General features: G+C 44.7%; 1 protein-coding gene across 2 annotated transcripts in view; it reads left to right on the forward strand.

Moving 5' to 3' along the window:
* galnt7 (UDP-N-acetyl-alpha-D-galactosamine: polypeptide N-acetylgalactosaminyltransferase 7) overlaps nt 1-24,030 on the forward strand; it is a 43,138-nt gene that overhangs the window by 13,336 nt on the left and 5,772 nt on the right. The window contains exons 4-14 of one of the 2 annotated variants that reach the window (XM_056280920.1): nt 3,748-3,914; nt 5,734-5,864; nt 10,709-10,788; nt 12,877-13,059; nt 16,845-16,962; nt 18,013-18,135; nt 18,300-18,415; nt 19,452-19,554; nt 19,693-19,791; nt 21,458-21,586; nt 23,998-24,028. In XM_056280920.1, the coding sequence (XP_056136895.1) occupies nt 3,748-3,914; nt 5,734-5,864; nt 10,709-10,788; nt 12,877-13,059; nt 16,845-16,962; nt 18,013-18,135; nt 18,300-18,415; nt 19,452-19,554; nt 19,693-19,791; nt 21,458-21,586; nt 23,998-24,028 (1,280 nt within the window). Of the gene's footprint in view, nt 1-3,747; nt 3,915-5,733; nt 5,865-10,708; nt 10,789-12,876; nt 13,060-13,371; nt 13,555-16,844; nt 16,963-18,012; nt 18,136-18,299; nt 18,416-19,451; nt 19,555-19,692; nt 19,792-21,457; nt 21,587-23,997; nt 24,029-24,030 lie in introns of both variants that reach the window. The other variant, XM_056280919.1, reaches the window with a different exon arrangement.

A 24,030-nucleotide genomic window follows, 5' to 3' on the forward strand; every position in this document is an offset into this window, starting at 1 on the left:
GGGCCCCTACAAGGGAGGTTTCCTACTGTGATGTCATGTCATTGCAAATCGTCCATTAGTTGTTTTAAGGCGGGGGGGGGGGTTGCGGTCACTGCTTTGGAGTAAATTCTGTCAGTCCTCGAGGGCCCCCTACTGCCTGGGGCTCCAAGCAGTTGCCTGCTTGCCTGTTCAGAAGCTTCACCTCTGGCTATGGTGCCCCTGCATTGGATCAGCAGAAAAACAAAAAGATAGCGTGATAATACTCGAGTCTATCAGCGTAAATTGGAATCTTGTCAGTATGATACAACTTAGATCCCTGCATTGTTACCAGACAAGTAAAGCGCACACACACACATTGTCAGCAAGGATTCATTTTGTTTCACAGATTGGTGGCGTGATGTGCTGTTTTGTCAAAGACATAGTTGGGATGAGTCATGCAGGTGTGACATCCAGTTCTTTTACCTGGTCTGACGTGTACTGGATACCAGTTTGTGTCCTCCTTGTTTGTTATAATAATAATAATAATAATAAATCAATGTGATATAGCGCTTTTCTAACACTCAAAGTGGCTTTACAATAAACGGGGTGAAACAAGACAACAGATAAACGCAACACAACCTATAGGAGTGGATGGGAAGGGGGCTACGAGAGGGAGAAGCAGCAGCCACACATGCCACCAGCAGTACTTTCCCACTTAAACACATATAAAAGGGCAAGAAAAACAACAACACTGTGGACGTTGATGTTGTGTAGGGTTTTACTCCCGTAGCCTATTCCTCTCCCGAGGTATCCACTAGGTGGCACTATTTAACCCATACCTGGGGCTAGTTCGTGGGCATCAGGGAATGTCCACACACCGGTGGGCCTGCGTACCACACGTCTAGGGGCCGGATCTCCTCCGAGTCCCTTGTAGTTCAGCCAGGGTCCAAGGTGTAACCAGTTACCGTGTGTCGCCACGAGGAGGCGCTAGATAGGACTTGCTGTTGTAGAGGCTATTTACTGACAGGGAGAGACTTATGTGCTCGGCTCTCCTGTTCGCATTTCTGCTAGCCAGCGGTGAAGGTTGAGAGTGACACGTGACAGGCACACAACACTACACCAACACACTAGACGCTTCACAGCAACCCCACTTCTTACACAACAATGTCACACACACATTGTTGTCGGAGTAGTTGTGGAGACAGACGACCTGTAGTTTGACTGGATGTCATATGACCGGATGTCGTATGACAGGATGTAGTATAACAGAATGTAATATGACCGGATGTCGTATGACAGGATGTATTATGACTGGATATGGCCGGGTTATGATGACGTCAGTGCTGGGGATGACTGTCTCTTCAGTCTCGTGCACACCAGTCTAATTATGAATGAAGACATTGAATCGTTGGTTAATGACTGATTATTATGTTAACAAAGGTGTAATGGACAACTCCTACCTGACTTTAAAAAGGAAAAACTTTTTCAGTTGTCATAATTGTGCCTTTGCCTTTTCTTCACTTGCGTTAAATTCAGTAGTTTGTCTGACTTGTTTTGGACCCACATTTGACCCGAGTGAGGTTAATTGGTAGGGTTTTTTATATTCTGTAAAGAGTTTTATGTAAATGTGATTCATCCAGGTCATATGATGTGTACATCAGACTTGTTTCCCTACAGATTCTTTTCATAGTCACACGTGAATGTAATAAAGAAGATTGAAAGCATGGGTTGGTAATACGGACTCAGGTTCTTCTCTTAGTTCTATGAAAATAAACAACATCTGGTCCAGTCCTGTTTGGAAGCCTGGTTGTGTTCAGCCCTGGATAGTTGGGTTTCTGTCAGGGCCCAACTTAACACTCGCCACCTGCCAAATGCGAGTAGATTTTCTGATTGGCGAGTAAACCTCAGAAGCCTACCCCGAGTGCATTAGAATGTTGCTAGACGCTACTGGCAGGTAACATTACACACACACACTCGAGAGGAACAACGACAGCAGCACCCATCAGACTCGGTACTGGCCTACTCTATTCTTTTAACTAACGTTAGCGAGCAACACCAGTTATGTGGCGATAATTAGAAGGCGCAAAACCACCATCAAAAAGACAACCAAGCCCCGAAGAGGAGGAAGAAGCCACCATCACCACCAAACCGAAAAAAAGAAAGTTTAGTGAAAAGTGGAGGTGTGACGATAAAAGAGCTGCGAGAGGCTGGCTGGAGTATAACGCACAGACCGTGATAATGAGTTGCTCCGTCTGTCGCCAGGTTGCCAAAAACCATAGCAATTCATTTGTCATCGGTAACAACATAATGAAGGTAGAAAACATAAAGGAACATTGCCGCAGTGGTGTAGCGGTCTAAGCATCGGCTTTGTGTCGATGCAGTTAACCACTGGGGACCGAGGTTCGCGCCTCGGTCTCGTCAGATCCGACTATGGCCGGACTCGATGAAGCAGCAATAATTGGCAACGCTGTCTTCGGGAGGGGGGCGGAGTTGGCTTGTGTTCATCACATGGATGCATCTCTGTGTGTGTGGAGGAAAAAGCAGTGGTTCGGCCTGGATTCGCCTTGTCACGAAAGTGGGGAGGCATCTCCTTCGAGACTGCCGGCCGGAGAGATGCAGTTGGTGAACGCATGCAGTACGAGGGTGGGTGTTTGAACTAAAATAGGGATCGATTGGCCACTAAATTGGGAGAAAAAAAGGGAAAAATCAGAAATAAATTTAGGTAGAAAACATCAAGGAACATGAGACCCCCAGATGTCACATTACCTGTATGAATGCCTCTCGGGCTCAATCGGAGCCTCTCCTTGCAACATCCTCCGTAAAGGCGCTAATAGCCATGTCCGAGCAGACCAGCATGAAAATGCAGAACATGTTTAGGACTGTGCAGGCCATTGGCAAGAAGGCGAGACCACTCTCTGACTTCGAATGGATGTGCGAAGTAAGCGAATTTAGTTGTCATCTCAAAATATCCTTATACAGCGTAAACAAAGCGCTGGCTGTAGCTAACGTTAGCCAGCCAGCTCTAGTATGTGACACCTAATTATCACTAATGTTAGCTGTGTGCTAGCTTCAACACCATGAAACAGGTTAAAACTGATTGGCGGTCCAACCTCAACTCAGTCACACTCTCGGATCTACTGATGGTGCAGCTGTCATCTCCTGAGATCAGGGAGTATGACCCAGCCAGTGCTCTTGATCTGTGGCATCAAGACTGTCAGGAGCAGGAGGCCAGACTTCATGGAGAGTGCAAAGAGAGTGGCTGCTGTAGAGTGAGAAGTAGTCTGGGACTAGGGATGGGCATGTAGAGCACTCGAGTAGTTATAATAATACTGCAAATAAAACATGAAATCATACTTGTAACATTTTATCGTTTAACCATTGACTAATTATACATAAAAATATTTTTGCTTCAGATCTGCTCTTGTCACATTTTTAAAAGCGTTTATTCAGCACAATACCTTATTCTGTCATTTATGTACCGAAAACGTATGTATGGCTCAAAAAAGGCTACTAATTATTTTGGCCGGTTGAAATTTGGAACTGGAATTTTTCAGCGTTTCATTAACGCAGCTGTCAATGTCGGATGCTTTTTCTTTTTTTTTCTTTTTTTTTTTAGTTTTAAGTGATTGCATTTTCTCTTTTGCTTCTTGTTGGGTAATGGAAGCGTCCAGTGGGTTTTTGATGGTCTTATATGATGGTCTTATATGGATTGTAGTGTCTTCCATTCTTCTAACAGTGTTTTGCTCTGCATTCTCTCTGATTTGTTTGCCCTCTCTCCGCCCCCTGCAGGTGTAAGTACTGGCACTATGATGACCGACTGCTGACCTCCAGCGTGGTGATAGTTTTCCATAATGAGGGCTGGTCTACGTTGTTGAGGACCGTCCACAGCGTCATCAAAAGAACACCAAGAAAATATCTGGCTGAGATAGTGCTGATTGACGACTTCAGTAACAAAGGTAGAATGGACACACGCAACACTGGACACGCGTGATGAATTTTACAGACATACACACAATTTGGACACAATAGTAGAAAACACCTTGCAGTGGGCATAAAGGTTTTTCAAAGCACTTATCAGCGCTAGGTTGGTTGCAGTTGGCTGATAATGACTTTTTGTTCCTCCATTAAAGCCACTTTCTGACATTCTTTTTTTCTGTTAGCTTGAGGCTAATGTCCACTGAAAGCATGGCAGAGCTAAAACGCAGCCCTTTGGGCTAATACACATGAGACTGGAGTGAGATGAAAGAAATGTGTGTGTGTGTGTGTGTGTATGTGTGTATATATATGTGTGTGTGTGTGTGTATGTATATTATATATATATATATATGTATATTATATATATATATATATATATATATATATATATATAAAACACTATTTATTTATTTGTTAACATAAGAACGTCTTGGATCACTACTCGATAAGCCCGCTGGCATCCCATATGTTGTGTTTTAACAAGCTAACCATTCACCTTTTTTTGGATGATGACCCTGCTGGTGGTGTCGTCAATGATCAGAGGTCAGATCAGTATAGTTCTCTCAAGTTTGATTGATAAAATACTCCTTTGAAAACAAGGATGACAAATTTGTCATCCGGGAACTAGAGAAGTGCAAATAATCGTACCATGCTAGTTGTGCGTTTTACAACGATGATACAATAAAAGAATGTAGCTATGTGCAACATTGAACAACTCACAATATGCTAATTTTTTCCAGATAAGAAACCTACAAAATTATGATTCATTTTCCATTGTAATAATTGGCAGCTATACAACTGCTTTTTACAGGTGGTGAGCCAGATGCAGTCAAAATGTTCAGTGCAAATATTGTATCCGAACTGCATTTCAAGTCAAACATCAGTATGAAATGGCAACAGAAATAATCCAGTGCTTGCTAAGTGGGGCCTAATAGCTTTAACTTTCAGCAGTGCAAGTAATCAACAACACCTTTATTGAACAAATGTCCAAGTCAGAATCAGTGTTTTTAAACATTAAAAGTATAATTTAGTCTTCAAGACGCAGTATTCCCAAACTACACTTGGTGACCAGTTTTACACATTTGTTTGATGGTACTTTTCTCAAAAAGTGTTTTTACACTATAGAGTAAAGGGACTAGGGTAATTGCAGCATGTACTTGTACTCAGAGGACCTGCTTGGGCTCTTTTACTCTTCAGTTTAGTTTCTATAGCAGGCATCTTCGCCCTTTGATTTAAAGGTTTGACATCTTGTTTGTTTGACCTCTCTCCCACAGTGGAAACTTAACAGGCAAGAAATGACAAGAAAACATTTTTAAAATTTATACATATTTCACTTGATGCATTGCTCAATCACCTATAACTTTGGTGGATGTTACAATCATGAAACAGGCGGGCGTTGCCCCCACTTGTGGACATTGGCCTTTACTACCCTTTGTTACTGTGTTAATTACAATAACACACCAAGTCCCAGAGATCCAATGGAAATGAAATAGACTTGTCACCATATTACATCAGTGGTTCTCAATCCTGTCATCAGGTGCCACCACTACTTCTGGTTTTCTATTCTGTCAGGTAGCTCATTGCAGTCACCTGTTGTTCCAGTTATTCCAGCCTCCAATAAGAGAGGCTTTAGATCTGCAGGGCTAGTTATTCATAGGTAGTGGAGGCGGTCATGATTTATTTTGAAGAAATCAGCTTGGCAAGGGAACAAATCATTAAACAGTGTTCATAGGGATGTTTTTGTACATATGTGCATCTGTATTTGTGTGTATCTATCTGTGCATTTCTGTTTATATGTAGTCCATTTAAAGGAGCGATTGGAGGAGTACATCAAACAATGGAATGGTCTGGTCAAACTTTTCAGAAATGACAAGAGGGAGGGCCTAATCCAGGCCAGGAGCATAGGAGCCAACAAGGCAACTAAAGGACAGGTATGCTGCTGTTGCTGCTGCTACTACTACTACTACTACTACTAACTGATGTACAACAACAACAGCTTAGTTTTGTATAGCGCCTTCCAAGGAACCCAGGGATGCTTTACACTAGATAAGAAAAAAAAAGGGATTAAAACAAAGATCAAAAGACTACAGAACATAGGCCTTAGTAAAAAGGTAGGTTTTCAGTAGTCTTGAATTGTCCAAAGAAGCAGCGTTGCGGATCTCTGCTGAAATAGAGTTTCAAAGGGTGAGGGCTGCCACACTAAAGGCTCTATCCCCAAAAGTCCGCAGGCTGGTGTGGGGGATGGAAAGCAGGCTCGTGTCTGCGGACCGCAGACTCCGGGACAGAATATAGGGGGTGAGGAGGTCTAATAGGTACTGGGGGGGATGGGCATGGAGGGATTTATCGGTGAAGAGAAGGATTTTATAAGAAATGCAGGTTTTGACCAGGAGCCAGTGAAGGTGTGCAAGGGTGGGAGTGATGTGCTGCCAATTCTTGGTGTGGGTGAGCACCCTGGCAGCTGAATTCTGCACATACTGAAGCCTCTCTAGGGCTTTGCTAGTTATCCCAGACAGGACTCCATTGTAATAATCCAGATGGGAGATGATGAAGGCATGGATGAGGGTCTCTGCCACAGAGTCTGAGAGTAATGACCAGAGTCTGGAGATGTTTTTGAGGTGAAAGAAAGCAGATTTGGTGACAGATTTGAGATCTGACTGGAATGAGAGGGTGGAATCCATAATGACACCAAGGTTGTGGACTTCTTGGGGTGAGCAGATGGAGCAGCCATCCACGTCGAGAAGATCTCCAACCTTTCGGACTAGCACCTTAGAAGCCACAACTATGAGCTCAATCTTATTGGTATTTAGCCTGAGTAGATTTGATGACGTCCAGATTTTTATTTGGCGGAGGCAGTTAACAAAGGATTGTGGGGGGAACTGAGAAGATGGTCTAGTGCTGAGATGAAGCTGTGTGTCATCAGCGTAGCAATGGAAACTTAAACCGTGTTGGTGGATGATCTGACCAAGGGGGAGCATGTAGATAGTAAAGAGGAGGGGTCCTAGCACAGAGGCTTGTGGCACGCCTTGGTTGACTGGGGCTAGGGTGGAACTGGAGCCTCTGGTGGTGACAAACTGTTTCCTGTTGGTGGGATATGACTGGAACCACGAGAGAGGTACGCCAGTGAGGCCTAAGTATTCAGATAAGCGGTTGAGAAGAATGGTGTGGGGAAATGGTGTCCAAGGCTGCAGAGAGGTCCAGGAGGATGAGAATACTGATGTGGCCATAATCAGCAGCAATGAGAAGGTCATTGGTGATTTTGATAAGGGCAGTCTCCGTGCTCTGAAGCCAGATTGGAGGGGCTCATAGGGCTCATGGTTGGACATGTGCTGATGAAGTTGGGCAGCAACTACTCTTTCCAGGATTTTACTGAGAAGTGGAAGGTTGTAGATCGGCCGGTAGTTAGTGAGGTCATCTTGGTCCAGGCCTGGCTTTTTGAGGATGGGGGTGACTGCAGCCTTTTTGAAGATGGAGGGTATCATGCCAGATTCCAAAGAGGAGTTGATAATGTCCACAATTATGGGACACAGGGTAGGTAAACATGCCTTGACCAGGATGGTGGGCATGGGGTCCAGGGAAGAGGTGGAAGCCTTGGCCATGGTAACCAACTTAGCAACTTGAGGAGCATCCACAGGGGAGAAAGAGGAGAGGCAGCACTTAGGTAGGCATACAGCATGGGGGAACAACATCCTGCAACTGAGGTGCATGCGGGGGGGGGGGGCAGGTACCAGAGGCTGCTGGTGGATAGAATCCACTTTGGCCTGGAAGAAATCCGATAACTTGGTTCAGAGGTCAGGGGCACCTGAAGGGTGGGGGGCATCAAGGGGGTGAAGTAGTCGGTTGATGGTGGAGAATAGCATTTGGGGTGATTTTGCTGGTTGCCAATGATTGTGTGTTAGTAATGCATGTATTAGTAATGCATTTTGGCCTGGGAGAGAGCTTCTTTATAGGTCTTCACATGATCTTTAAAGGTCTCAAGGTGGACAGGGAGGCCAGACCTTTTATAGAGCCTCTCCAGTCGATGACCAGTGGCCTTCATGATGCGGAGTTCAGAGGTGAACCAGGGGGCAGGATGGGAGAAGGAGACAGACTGGGTTTTGAGGGGGGCAAGAGAGTCAAATAAGGCTGCGTTGTAGTGGCCTACCACACCATTCATCGTAGTGTCGGGGGGGATCTGAGGTTAGATTGGACACTAGCATGTTGGTCAGGGCTGGTGCACTCATTGTCTTGATGTTCCTGAATCTGATGGTACGTTTAGTGTGCTGCCTGCATAGGAGGACAGGAACAGCAAAGTGGATGGCATGATGGTCGGATACCACAAGGTCCAGGCATTTCAAATGTAGTGGAGTTGTACCAGTAGAGCACACCAGATCCAGAGTGTGACCTTTGGAATGGGTGGGACCTTGAACATGCTGTTTGAAGTTAAAGCAGTCCAGTAATGACGGGAATTCAACAATAAATGTGCAACTACTGGAGTCCACATGGATATTGAAGTCACCTAACAGGAGTGTAGATGGAGACATAGAGCAGACAAAGGTGAGTAGCTCAGATAGCTCAGACATGAAGGTAGTGGAGGCTTTATGTGGGCGGTAAACGAGGACCATCTGAAGCTGTGCTGACCCAGCTAGTGTGAAGGCAACACACTCAAATGAGGAGACATTTAGTACTGAAAGTTCTTTAACCAGAATGTCAGCTCATGTTTAATAGCTAGCCCACCACCACAACCCATGGAGCAAGGTTTCTGTATGTACACATAGCCTGGGGGCGTGGCTTGATTTAGTGTCATGAAGTCCTTCTGATTTTGCCATGTCTCAGTTAGGCATAGAAAGTAAATTTTCCTGTCCATGATGATGTCATGGATGAGTAGTACTTTATTGTTTAAGGAGCAAGTGTTCAGTAGCATGAATGTTGCAGTGTCATTCATAGATACTGAGGCAGGCCCTGTGGGAGGAGTAACACTGTCAACATAAACCAGGGGCTTCAGAGTGCCAGAGTTTGTTGTGATGACATTGACATCGCAGTGTGATAGAACGCCGGTCAGACAGCACAGATGGAATAGCATGATCAGAGTAAACAATCTTACATCGGGAGGCCCTGTGGACATAGCGGGGGCGATGCAAGAGTCCGGGGGGAGTGGTGTCAGCGAGGCAGGTAGGAGTGATGTGGCGACTGAGGTTTGGATGTTCCAATGCAAAGTATTTTATGAACGCCATATCAGCGACAGAGGTGCAGCAGCTAGCTACTGAAGCCAGTAGCCATAGAGGAGGCATTCAGCCCTGGACCACAGCAGCGGCACAGCAGTGAAGCCAAAACAGGATGACGGGTCCAAAAGAGAGGTCGGGGATAGTCCTGAGATAGTGGCACAGAATAGTCCAGTCAGGGTGTACCAGAGGGGACAATCCACGGTTTGTGGGGTAAGCCGGTGGATCGCTAGCATGCAAGCAGACTAACAGTTGGTCAGTGGAGTAGGTGAGTAAACAAGCTGCAGGTGCACAATGATCAACTGTTGGCAATACAAAAACTAAAAAATGTTGGGATAAAATAGGTTGTGACAGAGAGTTAACAATCCATAACAGAGCCTACGTGCAACGAAAGCACAAACTGATTCAGATTGAGAAGCGGTGACATACACGCCAGCGTCCTCTCACTCTAAATGAACCAAGTCTTACTACTGCTACTATTAGTGCTAACTACTGTACTACTGCTATTACTGCTGCTGCTGCTGCTGCTACTACTAGTGCTAACTACTGTACTACTACTATTACTGCTGATGCTACTACTACTACTACTACTACTAGAAAGACTAGGTGTGGTGGTTGGTAATTTTTCTTATTTCCCTGAGATGTTATTCTATCCAGTACAAACATTTGAGCACTTTTGTTGCACTCCGCCAGTACAAATTCTGTCTGAAATGATGGTACATTGAGTTAATTCTGATGCCCGTGGGTAATTTTAATCATGACCACATCTGTATTTGAACCAGGGGTAAGGTAGACTCTTACCTGTTTATGCTGTGTTGTTCATAATTCCGGATGAATTATAATTTAAAAAAAGGCTCCCAGTAGCTGCCCGCATCAAATTCAAAACCTTGATGCTCGCTTACAAAACCGCAACTAAAACGGCTCTCACCTACCTGAACTCCCTCATTCAGGTCTACACTCCTGCTCACTACACTCTGCCAATGTAAGGCGCCTGGCACTTCCACCCCAACAGGGCCCTAAGTCACTAGCCAGACTCTTCTGTTCTGTAGTTCCCCGGTGGTGGAAAGAGTTACCAAACTCCATTCGATCCGCAGAGTCCCTCTGCATCTTTAAGAAGAAACTAAAGACCAGCTCTTATTCCAACACCTCCACACCTGATGGTATTATTAAAAAAACAAAAACAAAAAAAACCCACTTCTATGCACCCTATGCATTGCCTTTGTGCACTGCTTGTTGACACCTATGTCCTATGAGACTTGACCCTAGTTTTTTGGCACTTAATTGCGTTGTTGTGTCCTGACTAGATCCATGCGTGTGTTGTATTAACTCCCAGATGTACGTCGCTTTGGATAAAAGCGTCTGCTACATGAAATTGTAACATTGCAACAGTGTAAAAAGGAAGAGATGCTAAATGATGCCAGCTCATAGGGTAGTCACGAACCTACAGGAAGTTAAGTTCAGCCAATTCAGCGAACACCAAAATAGAGATGTGCATGGGTAAAGTCAAATGACACTGATGCCAGTGTTGCACAGAGAAGAGTTTACTCACACCTGCTTTTCTGTGGGGAACTTTTTAGGTGCTGATTTATCTTGATGCCCACTGTGAGGTTGGAGTGAACTGGTATGCCCCACTGGTAGCTCCAATTTCAAAAGACAGGTAAGACACTAACACAAATATGTGAAAGGCCATCTAGGCCATAATTCTCAGCTACACTCTCTCACGCACTATCAAACTCTCACACACTATCAAACCTCTTTTTTGCACTGTCAAACTCTCACGCGCACTATCAAACGCTCTCATGCACTATTAAACTAATACACACTATGAAACTTCTCTTACTATCAAACTGTCATGCACTATTAAACCCTCACACGCACTATCAAACCTCTTTTTTGCACTGTCAAACTCTCTCACGTGCACTATCAAACACTCTTTGCACTGTCAAACCTCTCACACACTATCCAACCTCGCTTGCGCACTGTCGAACTCTAATACACACTATGAAACCTCTCTTACGCACTATCAAACTGTCACGCACCATCAAACTGTCATGCACTATCAAACCCTATAATACACACTCAAACTGGCGCACTATCAAACCTCTCTTACGCACTATCAAACTCTTAATACGCACTATCAAACTCTTAATACGCACTATCAAACTCACACACTATCAAATTCTCTCTCACCACTATCAAACTCTTAATATGCACTATCCAACTCTAACACACGATCAAACTCTTAATACGCACGATCAAACTCTTCATACGCACTATCAAACTCTAAAACACTATCAAACTCTAACACGCACGATCAAACTCTTAACATGCAGTATCAAACTCTAACACACTATCAAACTCTTAATACGCACTGTCAAACTCTAATACGAACTATCAATATCTCTAAAATGTACTGTCGAACCAATACACACTATCAAACTCTTAATACGTACTAGCAAACCAATACGCAGTATCAAACTCTCTAACCCGCACTGTCAAACTCTAACCTGCACTGTCAAACTTTCAAAGAGAGTTTGATAGTGCGTGTGAGACAGTTTGATAGTGAGTGAGAAAGTTTGATAGCATGTGAGAGACAGTTTGACAGTGTGTGCGAGACAGGTTGATAGTGAGTGTAGATAAGAATTATGGCCTAGACGGCCTCTCATACACAATGTACATACAGTCACGCATGTACACAATGGAGTAACTGCTGATGTTGATGTCCTTGTCTACCCATGGTTCAAGTCTGTCTGTGTATCTGATGTGCTGCTTTTCTTCACAAGTAGATCTGTCAGCCACCACGCCTCCGTAGCAGAGTTTATACTGTCTTACTGTCAGGATTCCTCTGCATCACAGAGAACCTTGACATGTAAACACACTACTCTTTTAACTCGAGCAAAACAAGCTGGAGAACCAATGTCACAAAAAAGGTTTAAACTGTATGACAGTACGGACGAGGTTGTTCCCCAAGTCTGAGAAGCTGTTCACTTCGAACCTGTCTGAGAAATGTTTTTTTAGGGGGCATTTTCCCTGGACCCCTTAGGATCCACTCCCTTCATTTCTTCTGCCAACAATTATTCGAATAAAACAATATTCAGGCCATCCGGGTGGTGTAGCAGTCTATTCCGTTGCCTACTAACACAGGGATCACCGGTTTGAATCCCCGTGTTGCCTCCAGCTCGGTCGGGCGTCTCTACAGACACAGTTGGCCGTGTCTGTGGATGAGAAGCCGGATGTGGGTGTGTGTCCTGGTCGCTGCACTACCGCCTCCTCTGGTCGGTCGAGGCGCCTGTTCAGGGGGGAGGGGGAACTGGGGGGAATAGCGTGATCCTCCCATGTGCTACGTCCCCTTGGGGAAACTCCTCACTGTCAGGTGAAAAGAAGCGGCTGGTGACTCCACATGTGTCGGAGGAGATGTGGTAGTCTGCAGCCCTCCCCGGGTCGGCAGAGGGGGTGGAGCAGCGACCGGGACGGCTCGGAAGCGTGGGGTAATTGGCCGGATACAGTTGGGGAGAAAAGGGGGGGGGAATAAATATTCAGAATTAACTCGAGTGTTAAAAAACAGATTTCCTGAGATGAAACAAGTTTGAAGCCTGGTGTGTGTGTCTGTGCATGCTTCTGCAGTGATTGTGGGTGACAACACAACATGCAGTTCAGTCTAAATCATAGTAATCATGATATGACTCATTGTAATGGTACCAGAACAAAGACAGTGTGTGTATGCATATGTCTGATCTGTCTCTAGGACCGTGTGTACGGTGCCACTGATAGATTATATTGACGGTAATGAGTATACTATGGAGCCCCAGCAGGGTGGGGATGAGGATGGTCTTGCTAGAGGAGCGTGGGATTGGAGCCTGCTCTGGAAGAGAGTGCCGCTTAGCCAGAAAGAGAAGGCCAAGCGAGCACACACCACAGAACCCTACTGGTACACACTCTCACACACACACACATGAAAACGCACAACATTAAACATTCTAACAGTCATTCTTGTGTTTGTGTCTCCATCCCTTCATCCATCCCTGCATCTGTTTATCCACCCACCTCTGTACTGCCCCTTTGTGTGTTTTGTGGTTCATCCACATACCCCCTTGCAACGTTACTGTGTACCCCTACCTTCTATCTCTCCTCTCTGCCTGATGCTGTATGTCTGTCTGTCTGCATCCATGTATCCTGTATGGACCCACTCCTTTTACCACCCCAACCTCCAATGCTGCCCCCCCACCCCACCCTCTGTCAGAACGGTGTGCACAGTGCCTTTGATTGACTCCATCCACGGCCAGACTTTCTCCATTGAGCCTCAGGGGGGAGGAGACCAGGATGGCTTTGCTAGAGGAGCCTGGGACTGGAGCATGCTCTGGAAGAGAGTTCCTCTTGGAGACAGAGAGAAAAAAGAGAGAAAGACTAGGACTGAGCCATATAGGTACATTAAACTAACACATTTCAGCTGTCACTGCCCAGGAGAAAGCACACAGGGACGTCAAGTTAGACTGACATGCCTGGAAGATTCTAGTATACACCAACCATAACTAACCCTATCCATAGATATAGAAAACATGGGTGCAGAGACCCTGCAGTATTTCTGTGCAGTCCAGCAGAATAAAATCTAAATCTGAATACCATTGCCATCAGTAAGATACGTATTTAATTAGTATTAATTTCTGCCGATAGCAGATGTGATTATAGGCTTTTGTCTTGTTGGCTAACATTTATATATATCAAAGTTAATGCAATAGACTAAAAAACTTGTAACTAATTAACCAGCTAACTAAACTAATTTATTGTTTTGCTAGCTAACTGATTAAACCACCTTATTTATCAATTAACACATCAGCTTTAGCTTTTTCATAACTGGGCTCGCTAAAGTAAGTGACTAATGGGCTACCTAGGCTAATCGCTGTGTATCTGATAAAGATGACTTTGGTGTTGGGAAAAACATCATACTCGCCCCTGGTAGGTCACTTTTTCCTCTAATGCAGTGCTAAATTTATTTATTTATTTTGAGGAGAGACACTTTATCTGGCAAGATATTCAAATGAAGGCTGCCACGGTGTGCATAATGCAGATTAATGCATGTAAAATGGGTTTAGCTTGAAGAAGTGAACGGACGCTATACAGTGTAGGCTCAGTGAAAGCTGGGTGAGCTAAGTTCTGGGTTCTACAGGAGACTGGCAGGGCTGCTTTCATGATACTGTGATGTGCAATCTATCCACATCCCAAATTACTACATAGAAGACAATTTTAACTTTAATAAAAGAGACCTAGTTACTCACGTTTACTCTTAAAATCCCTTAAGCGATGAAGTATAATGTGTTTTTTTTTTTTAATGTTTCGTCTGCACATTCTTGGAATTTTGTTTTCTATCAGTTATTCACATAACCATCTTCTTTACATAATGGTATTCATATAAGTTATTCTGGATACTGATTTACTCCAATGAAGAATAAAAAACATGTCAAAGAGGTAAGATTGAAGTTCAGATGAAAACGCAACAAAAGAGGAATGAAAGTACAAAGAAAATGAAATGAAACAAAATGATCTTTTGGTTAGTCTTTCATCCCCTTTTCTATCAATCAATCAATCAATCAATCAATCAAGTGGCATTCATTATCTTCAATGAGTCCATGCGTTTGGCATACTGCAGTCGGCTGGTCCAGCCACTAGGGGGCGCCTGTGGCCGCAAGACCTCCGTGACTCTCCAGCTATAAAAAGTCAAGTCAGGTGACTGTACTGATCAGTGTTTAAGTAGGGCGTGTTGTGGACTCCTTAAACCGGGTTGACATGCACTCTGTCCTGCCATCCATGCTGGGTCTGCCTCTGGTTTTCTCACAGTTTAACAGGCTAATTAATCAAATGAGACTTTTTTTTTCTTTTTCTTTTTCTTTTTTAGAAAAGAAAACAGCTGATTTGGTATAGGGTCTGTCCGGGGCACCTTTCACCTCTCTCCTCCCTTAATCCTTTCTTAACCTTTCATTCGCTCATCCCTCTATGCATGTCTTGCTGCTGTATCAGACCTTCTTTTTCACTCTATTTTCTTAATTCTCACTGTCTTGGTATCAGTCTGGTCTGTGATGATTATCGTTATCATGAGTGAGCTAGCTGAAAGCTTTGTATTTCTTTTAAATATTAAACTCATTTATTTTGCCATGGAAGTCAACGATGAAGGGCGTCCGGGTGGCGTGGCGGTCTATTCCGTTGCCTGCCAACATGGGGATCGCTGGATCAAATCCCCGTGTTACCTCCGGCTTGGTCGGGCGTCCCTACAGACACAATTGGCTGTGTCTGCAGGGGGGAAGTTTGATGTGGGTATGTGTCCTGGTCGCTGCACTAGCGCCTCCCCTAGTCGGTCGGGGCGCCTGTTCGGGGGGGGGGGACTGGGGTGAATAGCGTGATCCTCCCACGCGCTACGTCCCCCTGGCGAAACTCCTCACTGTCAGGTGAAAAGAAGCGGCTGGTGACTCCACATGTATGGGACGAGGCATGTGGTAGTCTGCAGCCCTCCCCGGATCGGCAGAGGGGGTGGAGCGGAGACCAGGACGGCTCGCAAGAGTGGGGTAATTGGCCAAATACAATTTGGGGGGGGGGGGGGGAGTCAATGATGAAATGCTAAATTTTTCAAGCCAGTTGCATCATAAACTGTTTATAACTGGCTGTTCACGTGTTTCAACCACCAAGTAACCCCCTGGCCAGTGCTTTCAGCTATTCTCTCCCATTTTATTCTGGAAATTTGTGTTCTAATATTATCGTTGTTGTTGTTGACAGGAAAAGCCAATACAATGAATTGGGTGGCTGTAGGATATATATCACAATCAGGATCATGTTTATTGGCCATGTAGGTTTGCACTACATGGAATGTGACTCTGGTTTCATGGCTCTCTCAGTGTACTTAACATAGAGTAACAACACTGCAACACAACAATCGTCACATAAATACACAAGGATTGACTTATACAGGTGAAATAAGAGGTGATGAAGTGCAATGGTGCAGAGACTATAAGAATATATTGAAATGAGATGTGGCTGCTGGCCCCTAATGTGAGCTACCTCCCCCCAGACTCCACTCATTTATACAGAAGTGTAAAAAAATAACTACATCTGTAAAAAGAGGCTTAACATGAAGAGTTGGGGGGGGGGGGCATTCAAGTCAAAAATAGATCAGGCATCATCTTTTAATTAACTGCTTATTATGGTGTTTAGGCAAGGTACACGCAAGATAATTAATATTAGTTAATTGCAAACTCATAGTCACAGTGATTTTTTTTTTTTTGATGGAAAAACTTCATTTTCAGCTCAAGGTGGGCAGATCCCTCTAGTCATATTGCCTTTTCCTAGCATGAAGCAACACCAACAACAACCAAAATCATCAAATCCAGTCAAGAAAGTAAGGTCTGGAAAAAGTCTGTCATTTTGAAATGGAAGATGTGTGAGTATTCTGATAAACTGAAGGATTCATTGAGTACTTAAGTACTTGCTGAGCAGTTGCCTTGATCCACAGCTGTTACTTCCATGTTCTTTTGCCTCTCCAAATGTATTCCATGGAAACATACATGGAAATATTTTGATGTAGCTCCCACAGCAGTTATGCTAATTTTGTGTGTTTAATGCTGAGGTTTTTTGCATGTGTGTGTGTGTGGATCAATGTACATGTGTATGTCTGTGAATGTGTTTGTGTGTTTTGTTGGTGTGTGTACTTTCCTGTCCGCGCGTCTGCAGGTCTCCAGCCATGGCCGGTGGTCTGTTTGCCATAGAGAGAGACTTTTTCTTCGAGTTGGGTCTCTACGACCCTGGACTGCAAATATGGGGGGGCGAGAATTTTGAAATATCATACAAGGTAGGGAAAATATACACAGGTAATAATACAGTGAAAGTACTGCTGCATGTGTCTTTGGTTCAGATGGAGGGAGACTGGGGAGTCTCAGGCAGCATCCGGTGCTAGCCAGCATCTCTCCTGTTCTACGTCAACCCAGAGCAGTTTTTTTTGGTGTGCATGTAGTTTTCTCAACTTCCCTAAAGCTTACGGGGGCATGGCATGTAGTTTTCTCAACTTCCCTAGAGCTTACGGTGGTATGGGATGTAGTTTTCTCAACTTCCCTAGAGCTTACGGTGGTATGGCATGTAGTTTTCTCAACTTCCCTAGAGCTTACGGGGGCATGACTTGTAGTTTTCTCAACTTCCTTAGAGCTTACGGGGGCATGACTTGTAGTTTTTTCAACTTCCCTAGAGCTTACGGGGGCATGGCATGTAGTTTTCCCAACTTCCCTAGAGCTTACGGGGGCATGGCATGTAGTTTTCTCAACTTCCCTAGAGCTTACAGGGGCATGGCATGTAGTTTTCTCAACTTCCCTAGAGCTTACGGGGTATGGCATGTAGTTATCTCAACTTCCCTAGAGCTTATGGGGTATGGCATGTAGTTTTCTCAACTTCCCTAGAGCTTACGGGGTATGGCATGTAGTTATCTCAACTTCCCTAGAGCTTACGGGGTATGGCATGTAGTTATCTCAACTTCCCTAGAGCTTACGGGGGCATGGCATGTGGAGGCATCATCATGCCCTGCGCCTTTATGGCCTCTTTCATGACCTAATAAGAATAACAGATGATAAACAGATCAATTACAACCACCCAGGAAAAGACCCTGACCACAACCAACAAACAAAATGCTGCCCGTGGGTCTCCTAGCACACTACATGCTACAGACAACTTGTCTGTATGAAGTGACCAAACTAATACGTGATTATATTTACAGTTTATACAGGTTATATTTACATTTGCAGAAAAAGAATTGCTAACATTTTACATCTCGGATTTCCTTTTAACAACATTTTCACATTGAATTGTTACAGTTATGAATGTGTGTCTGTGTGTGTGTATTTAATGTGTGTAGATCTGGCAGTGTGGCGGGCAGCTGTTATTCATACCATGTTCCCGTGTCGGCCATATCTACAGACTACAGGGCTGGCAGGGCAACCCTCCACCTGCACATGTTGGATCATCACCCACACTTAAGGTATCACACACACCCACACACACACTCACGTCAGATGATAATTGAAGTGTTTTTTATGCTCCTGTGCACCCTAATAATCACGTTGTCTGACTGATTACAAAAATCACCTCAACCACAGGAGCTTTACTTCAGCTGAACTGGAAGTTGTCTGTGTGTGTTTGCAGAACTATGTACGTGTTGTGGAAGTGTGGTGGGATGAGTATAAGGACTACTTCTACGCTAGTCGTCCTGAAACCTTGACCCTAGCTTATGGGGACATTAGCCCGCTGAAACGCTTCAGGTATCACGAGACACAACATTTCTAACACAGAAACGCACTGGGGCTGTCAAGGAATATTCCAGATCCTAATATATAACTGAGTTGCAAAAATATGTAAAAAAAACCATATTTGAGTGTGAAAATTAATATTTGTTTGTGGAGGAAAAAAAAGCGGCACTACCGCGGCTGTCTGCCTCGTGAATTCTCGCAAGAGTCTTGGCCGCCATACTGAATATGCTGCATGACGGACAGCAGTCACACAACGTCACTTCCACTGGTTGAAAATGAAATGTAGGTCAAGCTGAAACGAGCGTATGATTCAACACCAGCAATGCAGTAAAGATGGCAGAGAGTTCACAACCTAACTCGGCTGCAGAGACAGTGATTTTCACTCGGAACAATCTAGAAAGCCCCGTTTGGAAATACTTCAGATTTTGGTCAGAAAACTGAAAAATTGTGGAATGTAGAGATAAAGTCGTGTGCAAGCTCAGCTACAGTTAGCTTACTGAAAATACTGTCAAAATGTGTATTTAAACCATCCATCCATTATCCAAACCACTTATCCTGCTCTCAGGGTCACGGGGATGCTGTAGCCTATCCCAGCAGTCACTGGGCGGCAGGCGGGGAGACACACTGGACAGGCCGCCAGGCCATCACAGATATATTTAAACCAGTGTGACAGCAGTGCGAGTGCAGTCAGTGCTAGCTATCAGTGCTAGCAGTCATACAGGAACACAATTCTACAAACAATAAGCTAATTTATTAATGTGTCCTCAGCCAGTGTATTTACTTGTAGGGGGTTTGTGTTGACTTGACCAGCTGAATTTTGTTTGTTTTTTTTCTAACTACTTGTATATATCGATGTCATCCGTGTTAACTTGTTTTTTTTTTTAATCTTTTTTGTGTAATTATAAAGTACTTTGAGTTGCATTTCTCTGTATGAAAAGTGCTATACATATAATGTTTTATTATTACTATCATTATTAATAATAATAATAACTGCTGATGTATTAATTCACTGACTATGTTATTAATTGTTAGCTGATCTGTCTGTCAGGGAGGAACACCGCTGTAAGAGCTTCAAATGGTTCATGGAGGAAATTGCTTATGACATTCCAGTCTACTATCCTCTCCCTCCAAAAAATGTACACTGGGGTGAGGTAGGCACTCACACTCACGCAGACACACACACTCTGTGTCTCTCTCTCACACATAACTACAACCCTGGTTTAAAGCAGTCTGTCAGTTGCTGAGCTATGGAGTCAGTTACCTTAAATGTTCTTTATATGTGTGTTCAGATTCGAGGCTTTGAGACCAGTTACTGTATTGACAGTATGGGTCACACCAATGGAGGCAACGTAGAGACTGGGCCTTGCCACAGGATGGGTGGCAACCAGGTAAGAAAATACAAAAAGAAAATAAAAATACACATTCCAGAAGTTGGCGACACACACTCATCAGGTGGACAGTCTGTTGGTGTGAAGGACCTCATGTCCATTTGCTGTGTCCAGCATGGCTGGAGCCAGTCTGCCACATGCTGAAATGGGTGTGGTGCACCTCAGTATGCCTGTCAGTGACTTTGCAAATGATGTCGAATGGCCCTCTTTCAGTCATGATTTGGCTTTAGCAGTAAAGACCACGACTTGCTCTTCAGTCTCAAGATGTTCCGATACCATTTTCCCATCCCGATACCGATTCCGATGCCTGACCTCACGTATCTGCCGATACTGAGTAGCGATCCGATACCAGTGCGATAAATATATATATTTATTTTTTTATTTATTTTTTTCATCTGTGTACTACTATCCCTGTGTGAATGTGATGATTGCATTATTGTGTGATATCATTGTTGTGTGGCCTGGCTCAGGTTCAACCCTTTGTAAAACATGAACAAATACATACAGAGAGTGAATGCCATACAACTTTCTTTTACTATCTAGTTTGACAGCCATAACTGAAAAACAGCACAAATAAATAAATCTAGGAATAAATAACAAATCCTTTAAAAAACTCAAAGTGCAGCCACAATTTAGTAAAATAAAAAATTGTAAATAGTGCAATAACTCAGTGATGTAGCGATGTAGCAGTCCTTGTGAACCAGAGTTAGCAGTCAGTGTTAGCAGTCGGTGTTAGCAATCAGTTAGCAGCCAGTGTTAGCAGTCAGTGCTAGCTAGCAGTCTGTGTTAGCAGTCAGTGCTAGCAGTCAGTGTTAGCAGCCAATGTTAGCTGTCAGTGTTAGCAGTCAGTGTTAGCAATCAGTGCTAGCAGTCAGTGTTAGCATTCAGTGCTAGCAGTAACAGGAGTGCAACAACTTAAAAAGTAAACATTCAAAAATAAACAAGAATTACAGTTAAAGTGTAAAACAAAAGAGCAACAGCTACACAGTAAACAAAAAATAAGTATAAACAAGTAGGCTACACATCGCAGTAGCAACTTAGTACTGCTCACAGTTTCAAGAGCAACTGCAGGTTCTTCAAGAAGGCGAGCATTTCTGCTCTCTCTCCTAGTCTGTTCCTGCTTGCATCAACAATGCTGGAGGCTGCTCTGAACAGTCTCTCACACTTGCTGTGTAGGCTACCGTTTCAGAGCGGCGAAGAAGCATTGATTTCTGGGAAATGGACGTTTTATCCAGGTGAAACTACTTTAAAGTTAGTCCTGTTTCGGGGCTAAAAACTCACCTGATATCGGATCGGTGCATAGACTCCCGTACTTGCCAATACCAGATCCAACATTTAGGCGGTACCGAAGGCATTTCCGATACTGGTATTGGTACCGGAACAGCTCTGCTTGGGTCCACACTGTGAAGGCCTCGGTCTCATGTCTGACTCCACCGCATAATGACTCGGACTTGACCTGGTCTGTAATGGCACAGACTCCAAGTCATTTTTGAAGACCAGACAACTACAAGCTTTAACTGACTTTTTTAATGAATATTGAACTTCTGAGAAGATCATTGAAGTGCAATCTTGTTTGTATTTTTACTGTTATTAGTGGTAGTGGTATTATTTGTCAGGTCGCAGGGTTAACTCTTGGTTTCATTGTCTGGGTTGTTTCTGTGTGCAGTTGTTCCGCATCAATGAAGCCAACCAGCTGATCCAGTATGACCAGTGTTTGACCAAGGGAGCCGACAGTTCAGCCATCATCATCACCCACTGTGACTTAAACCAGCACACCGAATGGAAATACTTTAAGGTAACACAACCACATATGCGTATGCAGACAGAGGAGCTGGGGCAGTCCAGTTGTGTCTCAACAACACACGAGTTGTGTGTATTACAATGTCACTGACCTTCAGAACAAGGGCTTATAATGGTCTATAAAACATGTCCCGGAGTGACTGAGAGACTTACATATACGCTTTTCTTGAGTTGGGTAGCTCATCTATGGCAGTGGTTCTCAATCAGGTCCTCAGGTACCAGCAGTACTACTGGTATTCTATTCTAGCAGGGAGTTCATGACATTCACTGTTGTCTCAGGTAGTTCAGCTAGCTGATCACACCAGATGAATGTCACGAACTACTACTACTACTACTTTTGGCTGCTCCCGTTAGGGGGCGCCACAGCGGCTCATCCGTTTCCATCTCTTCCTGTCCTGTCCTCTGCATCTTCCTCTGTCACACCAGCTACCTGCATGTCCTCCCTCGCCACATCCATAAACCTCCTCTTTGGCCTTCCTCTTTTCTTCTTCCCTGGCAGCTCCATATTCAGCATCTTCAGATGAATTCATTCAGATGAATGTCATGAACTACCCAGTGGAAAAGAACAGCTAGTACCCAAGGACCTGATTGAGAACCACTGATCAACAGACAAATGTTTTTTTTAATTTTTTTATTTAGGGCTCCAAATGCCCCAGTGGGTTGTTTATACTTGGATCGGCATGCTGGAGGTTCTCCTCTGTCACACTTTGTTTTCTTGGGTCTTCCAGTCAGATTTCTGAACAAATATGTTCAGTAACAACTCCTCACTACTGCCTCACCCCGAAGGTCCACTACAGATATGATTACCAGGTCATAGTTCCTGCTCTGATGGGCTGCCGCTCAGTCAACTCCTCACTACTGCCTCACCCTGAAGGTCCACAACAACCACGATTACCAAGTCATAGTCCCTACTCTGATGGGCTGCCGCTCAGCCAGCGTGGCATCAGTGACTAATTTACTGCACTCTGGAAGTTTATTTTTTCTTTGGATTTTTCGCTGCAATTGTACTTGGCCAATTACCCCACTCTCTGAGCAGTCCCGGTCTCTGCTCCATCCCCTCTGCCGATCCGGGGAGGGCTGCAGACTACCACATGCCTCCTCCCATACATGTGGAGTCGCCAGCCTCTTCTTTTCACCTGACAGTGAGGAGTTTCACCAGGGGGACGTAGTGCGTGGGAGGATGACGCTAGTCCCCCCAGTTCCCCCTCCCCCCTGAACAGGGGCCCCGGCCAACCAGAGGAGGCGCTAGTGCAGCGACCAGGACACATACCCACATCCGGCTTCCCACCCACAGACACGACACGGCCAATTGTGTCTGTAGGAATGCCCGACCAATCCGGCGGTAACATGGGGATTCGAACTAGCGATCCACCTCTTGGTAGGCAATGGAAAGACCACTACGCCACCCAGATGCCCACTCTGAAAGTTTCGAACAAATGAGATTGATGAATTTTACTTTTACAACTATAACCTCCAAGTCTGAGGCCATGGTTCTCTACTGGAAAATGGTGGATTGCTCCCTCCGGGTTGGGGATGAGTTATTGCCTTAAGTGAAGGAGTTCAAGTATCTCGGGGTCTTGTTCACGAGTGAGTGAGGGTAGGATAGAGCGGGAGATTGACAGGCAGATTGGTGCAGCTTCAGCAGTAATGTGGACATTGTACCGGACCACTGTGGTGAAGAGGGAGCTGAGCCAGAAGGCAAAGCTGTCAATTTACCAGTCTATCTTCATTCCAACCCTCACCTATGGTCATGAGCTTTGGGTAGTGGCCGAAAGGGTGAGATCACGGATACAAGCGGCTGAAATGAGTTTCCTCCGTAAGGTGTCTGGGCTCAGCCTTAGAGATAGGGTGAGGAGCTCGGACATCTGGAGGGAGTTCGGAGTAGAGCCGCTGCTCCTTCATGTCGAAAGGAGCCAGTTGAGGTGGTTCGAGCATCTGATTAGGATGCCTCCTGGGCACCTTCCTTTGGAGGTTTACCAGGCACGGCCAACTGGGAGGAGATCCCGGGGTAGACCCAGAACTCGCTGGAGGGACTACATGTCCAGTCTGGCCTGGGAACGCCTTGGGATCCCCCAGGAGGAGCTGGAGGGCGTTGCTAGGGAGAGGGAGGTCTGGAGTGCCCTACTTAGCTTGCTGCCACCGCCACCCGACCCCGGAGAAGCGGCTGATGATGAGATGAATGAATGAATGAACTATGACCTCTTAGTTTGATGACGCGTGTCAGTGAATTTCTTTTGAATCTTTTTCACTAATTAAAGATGTGGTTGTTTGATTCAATAGTTTTTCCTCGCTCCAGGTCTTAATAAGTCTTAATTTTCCCACCCTCTCTCTCTCTCTCTCTCTCTCTCTCTTTTTCCCCTTCCCTTGTTGTTCCTTCCCCCTCCCTCTCTTCCTCTGTGTATGAAGGATCTTCATCGGTTCAGTCACTTGCCGACTGGT

The sequence above is a fragment of the Lampris incognitus genome, chromosome 5 (assembly GCF_029633865.1).
Source record: "Lampris incognitus isolate fLamInc1 chromosome 5, fLamInc1.hap2, whole genome shotgun sequence".
In the NCBI taxonomy this organism is placed as follows: domain Eukaryota; kingdom Metazoa; phylum Chordata; class Actinopteri; order Lampriformes; family Lampridae; genus Lampris; species Lampris incognitus.